Genomic DNA, 6,000 nt, shown 5'->3' with positions numbered 1-6,000 from the left:
TACACCTTTATAGAGATGAAATGCTGCCGAGCATAGCCATGTATGTCCGAGTACGCTTGTGCCACATGGCGGATCAGTCATTAGCACAGTTGATTTTTAGCCTAATATCTGTATGGAATAAAGTTCTTGTTTGTAGATTTGCTTTGAAGGAGGAAAAAAAAAAAAAAAAAGCATCCAATACAAACGCTCAGTATGTTTGTCTGAACATTTGTGCTGATATGCGTAGGATGGTGTGATCAAACGTGATACTTGTGTTGTTCAATTTTGAAGCTTTGGGATTTCATGAACGATGACAAATGTTTAGTAATAAATTTAAGAGTTTTATTACATTATCGTGTTACAGTAAAATTACTCAACCACCTACAAGGTGATAAAAAGGCACTTGACATTCAGCTCAGCTAATTTCTACACATTAATTTACGACAGAAAAATCTATGGCATTTTAAATGACCGTATACGTGAGAAAAACCCTGTTAATACTTCATCTGTTCTACCTGTCATCAGTTTAACAAAGAACAAAACTGCTGAAAAAAACAAGCAAAACGGCATATTCTGAAGTTGCAGTTAGTAATAACATTAGAAATGGCAAAGTATGATTCAGTGTTATCAATACTCCATGGAAAACGTCGTCTGACCCCAAAAGCCAAGATACAGACAAGTAAGGGTATGTGCACACATTGCGTATTCCAGTGCGGATTTTTCCGCGCAGGTTTTGCTAAATCTGCAGGTAAAATGACCTGCGTTTTACCTGCGGATTTAGTGCAGATTTTGTGTGGATTTCCCCTGCATTTTGACACATGCGGATTCCTATAATGGAGCAGGTGTCAAAACGCTGCGGATCCGCACAAAGAATTGACATGCTGCGGATTCAAATCCGCAGCATGTGCACAGCGTTTTTTTTTATTTATTTATTTATTTTTTTACATAGGGTAAAATGGTACCAAATCCGCTGCGGATCTGCAAAGTGTGCATAGACCCCAACACCTCGGCCATTAGCAGTACAGGATGTTCACTTGGAGGTTTATTATATTAAAAAGAATTAAAAAAAAAAAAAAAAAAAAAAATCCAGATTTTTATTACTACTAAAAATACCCTTTTTCAGGTTTACATGGGCTTTGGAAGTGGATTTCTCCCTTTCAAATAAAATTGTTAATAAATTCCACTCCGTCGCACACCCATATTGTTCACCTACCCAAGAAAACATGCTTTCGAAAATCGCTTTTTTGCAGTTTGATAAGGGACCTAATAGCAAGAATGGCGTCCATTGCAGTGCAGTTTAGATCGTACAATAGGGTGTATACCCGTTAGGGTACATATAGCCAGTGAACAATGCCAGGCCTAGTGTTCATGGCGTCTTTGTGCATCTGTCCCATGAGTTTGTGCTTGCCTGGAGCCATAACGTTTTGCTTTCCATTTACTACCAAGGAGTCCTACAAAAAGCGATAGAGGGGTACCTGGAGTAGAAAGGTTACAGTTGAGCATAAATGAACATATTGTGAAATTTCGAATGACATCAAATAAGATGGGGAGCAACCTGTTTGGTAGACAACAGCATGGGCCTAAGGGAATGTTCACATAGCGGGCACGATTGGAAAATTTCTGGAACAATTTAATCTAAAACAGTAGTAAATTTGTCTGATATGACATTGTGAGTAGGGCAAAATAAAAAAAAGCTATACTCTCCTCCTCTGATAACACCAGACATGTCTCCAGCCAAGCCTTGTACAACCCAGCACCCTACAATGAAGCATTTCCCATGGAAAAGCGTTGGAATTAAATTCCTAAACATTTTATTTTGCTTTGCTGTTGCGGATTTTCCGATTGTAAATCTAATCCAAAAAGAAATTCAGCAGCATTTATGCAGTGTGTGAACATATCCTAAAGTTAAAAAGGGAACCTGTCACAGTGGGCGGTTCCACAAGGAACTGACAGCCGACTCAGCATGCACAGTCATATAGGGAAGACGGTCAATGAGTAGGGCCGCCTACTGGACTCCTACAAACAGCGATTTAACCAACTGAAATACAAGTTATAATGACATTGCTATATGTTATTGTGGAGACAATCTCATCAGTTGCTTCAGGTCTACAATGTGTGGCCTGCAGATCAGGTACCATTTTCATCATGGCAAGTTCCCTTTACATCCAACAATAAAAAAAAAAAAATCAAGTTTTACCATTAGAAGAAATGACCCACACTGCACACGTTAACTGTAGAGTAGCTATTCTCTCATTTCCATTCATTCTCCATAGAGATTACAGACGCAGGGACAAATTTAGAAAAATGTTAAAATAGCATCTCAGAATACAGTAATTCAAAAGGCAACTTCACACATACTATTGACTAGTAATATAAAAAATAACAAGAAAAAAGACCCTACTAAGTGCACTTGTCTATTGCCCCGCGATGGCTTCCTTATTGCATGGCCTATGGTGTAACACAGGTAGACTGCCCTTAAGATGCCCTTTATATAAAAGGTAACCCTACAGTTATGGACAAGTTCCCTTTATAAACCTTAAAAGATAGTGGTTGTGCTGTGCAGATCGTGGATCTCAGCTGGATTTCCCTATGTCACTCCTCTGATTTACAATGTGTGGCCTTAAATGAGAAATTTGGGGGCATTTGAGGATAATGCTACAAAAAGATGAAGGGTTTTGTCTGCACTCCCCTTGTTAAACATATATGCCCAATACACTGCATTCTTCCTGACAGATAATATATCCATATGCGCCACAACAGTGGGAAAGACCAATCTGTCAAGGAAAGGACAGGATTTTGCAGAGGGCTGAGGCCATTTACCTTTCTTTTTAAGCTACTATTCAGTAGTCAGAAACGGACGATCCTGAGCCCCAATGCAGAAGCTCCATCATTGCCGTCAATCCCTAGTTACCATGTGCCATTTATAATGGTGTCTTTATCTGGCAAAGGGACGTTGTAGCCCCCACAGGTCCCGGTGTGGCCGCTACCTCTGCCCATCAGTAATGGTTATTTTAGAGATGGGACGATTTTAAGTGCAGGCGGACAACATACAAGTCAACTGACGCACGTTTACGGACCCGTTTACATAGGCTGATAAATTCTGATGGAAACAGAATAGTACGACCATTCCATCCCCATCATGCAAGCTGCAAAACATGCTTCAGAAAAGGAGGATGTTTTATGGTCCAATCATCCGATGAACAATTGTTGGCTTGTGTAAACTCGCCTCATCTCATGCAGCCAATAACATTGTACAAGTAAAGTTTAAAGCGTTTTTGGTCAAGGTCATTGAACTCAGACCTGAAACGACTAAACATGGCCAATAATGGAACGTTAATAATGGACATCTGTGCATTTATATACCATATCCTAAGGGACATGTTCGGAACAAATTTTGTGAGCATACTCGTTGAAAGGAAGCGAACACAATCAATATTAACCGCTGCAGAACAAGCTTGATTAAAAAAAAAAAACAAGCCTGACCCTGACGTAGCGCAATTTTGGTTAGATTTACAAAAATTCTACTTGGAATTACCATTATGAAAGGTCATGGTACTTGTCAGGTATTGGTTCCCCTCTGCTCTATCCCAGCGCTGATGCCGCTCAGCTCAGGATAGACATTGGCAGTACAATCCTAGGATATGCCATCAGTGTGTGGTCAACAATGGTTCCGACCATTGTGACCCCTGAGCAAACATCATAGGTACATAAAACTGGACTTTCCAGTTACTTTTCTAACAGGAACTCATGTTCTTGTCTTGAAGTTCTACGTTACATTTTCTGTGTATTATGGAGTTCACACATCACGTTGTGTCACATTTCAATGATTTCAGCACACAGACAGGGACACATGGGTAAACAGATTAGAGGACATCATATTTCTATTGACAATTCTCAGATCTTACGAGGCACAAAAATTACATTTTTAATTCTGTAGGAAATGAAAAAAAAAAAAATCTTTCTAGGCAATAAGTACCTTTCTCATTGGGCATAAAGGTATCAAAACAGACAATTCCCCTAAAAAGTAATAAAAAAAAGCAGCCTCTGTGAGATTCTGCTGCCCTGTGGAACCATTCGGAATAGTACCGCCTAAAGGGAAGGAGTTATGCCTAGTGCTGGCCATGTGAGCCATTTATCTGTTTGGCACTAGGTGGCAATTCTGTGAGATACAAACAGTCCAGGTAACCTTTGGAAATTTCAGCAACCAGGGATCTATCAGGAATCGTCTGTGCCATCCCATATACTGCACCCTTAAAAGAAAAAAAAGTGAAAATTAGCATTTTCAGATATTATTTTGCTTCAATAATAAACAAGCTATGTCTGATCTGACCAGCCACCCAGTTACACGGCTGCTTGTAGAAATTTAACGAATCACAAAAGAAATTCTCCAAAAATGCTTCATACAATACAGTTGTGGTCAAAAGTATTGACACCCCTGCAATTCTGTCAGATAAGACTCAGTTTCTTCCTGAAAATGACTGCAAACACAAATTCTTTGGTATTATCTTCATTTAATTTGTCTTAAATGAAAAAACACAAAAGAGAATGAAGCAAAAAGCAAAACATTGATCATTTCACACAAAACTCCAAAAATGGGCCAGACAAAAGTATTGGCACCCTCAGCCTAATACTTGGTTGCACAACCTTTAGCCAAAATAACTGCGACCAACCGCTTCCGGTAACCATCAATGAGTTTCTTACAATGCTCTGCTGCAATTTTAGACCATTCTTCTTTGGCAAAAACTGCTCCAGGTCCCTGATATTAGAAGGGTGCCTTCTCCAAACTGCCATTTTTAGATCTCTCCACAGGTGTTCTATGGGATTCAGGTCTGGACTCATTGCTGGCCACCTTAGAAGTCTCCAGTGCTTTCTCTCAAACCATTTTCTAGTGCTTTTTGAAGTGTGTTTTGGGTCATTGTCCTGCTGGAAGACCGATGACCTCTGAGGGAGACCCAGCTTTCTCACACTGGGCCCTACATTATGCTGCAAAATTTGTTGGTAGTCTTCAGTCTTCATAATGCCATGCACACGGTCAAGCAGTCCAGTGCCAGAGGCAGCAAAGCAACCCCAAAACATCAGGGAACCTCCACCATGTTTGACTGTAGGGACCGTGTTCTTTTCTTTGAATGCCTCTTTTTTTCTCCTGTAAACTCTATGTTGATGCCTTTGCCCAAAAATCTCTACTTTTGTCTCATCTGAACAGAGAACATTCTTCCAAAACGTTTTAGGCTTTTTCAGGTAAGTTTTGGCAAACTGCAGCCTGGCTTTTTTATGTTTCGGGGTAAGAAGTGGGGTCTTCCTGGGTCTCCTACCATACAGTCCCTTTTCATTCAGACACCAACGGATAGTACGGGTTGACACTGTTGTACCCTCGGACTGCAGGGCAGCTTGAACTTGTATGGATGTTAGTCGAGGTTCTTTATCCAACATCCGCACAATCTTGCGTTGAAATCTCTTGTCAATTTTTCTTTTCCGTCCACATCTAGGGAGGTTAGCCACAGTGCCATGGGCTTTAAACTTCTTGATGACACTGCGCACGGTAGACACAGGAACATTCAGGTCTTTGGAGATGGACTTGTAGCCTTGAGATTGCTCATGCTTCCTCACAATTTGGTTTCTCAAGTCCTCAGACAGTTCTTTGGTCTTCTTTCTTTTCTCCATGCTCAATGTGGTGCACACAAAGACACAGGACAGAGGTTGAGTCAACTTTAATCCATGACAACTGGCTGCAAGTGTGATTTAGTTATTGCCAACACCTGTTAGGTGCCACAGGCAAGTTACAGGTGCTGTTAATTACACAAATTAGAGAAGCATCACATGATTTTTCGAACAGTGCCAATACTTTTGTCCACACTCTTTTTTTTATGTTTGGTGTGGAATTATATCCAGTTTGGCTTTAGGACAATTCTTTGTGTTTTTTCATTTAAGACAAATTAAATGAAGATAATACCAAAGAATTTGTGTTTGCAATCATTTTCAGGAAGAAACTGAGTATTATCTGACAGAATTGCAGGGGTGTCA

General features: G+C 40.1%; 1 protein-coding gene across 1 annotated transcript in view; it reads right to left on the bottom strand.

Moving 5' to 3' along the window:
- Positions 1 to 299: 299 nt before the first annotated feature.
- The window catches only part of SGPL1 (sphingosine-1-phosphate lyase 1), a 67,071-nt gene continuing 61,370 nt past the window's right edge, over positions 300 to 6,000 (bottom strand). Inside the window, exon 14 of the mRNA XM_073574894.1 lies at positions 300 to 4,229. Within this exon, the coding sequence (XP_073430995.1) occupies positions 4,089 to 4,229 (141 nt within the window). The 3' untranslated portion in view covers positions 300 to 4,088. The remainder of the gene's footprint in view (positions 4,230 to 6,000) is intronic.

The sequence above is a fragment of the Dendrobates tinctorius genome, unplaced genomic scaffold, assembly GCF_039654945.1.
Source record: "Dendrobates tinctorius isolate UK_male_01 unplaced genomic scaffold, ASM3965494v1 ptg000040l, whole genome shotgun sequence".
NCBI lineage: Eukaryota > Metazoa > Chordata > Amphibia > Anura > Dendrobatidae > Dendrobates > Dendrobates tinctorius.
This window is presented reverse-complemented; position numbering and strand designations above follow the sequence as displayed.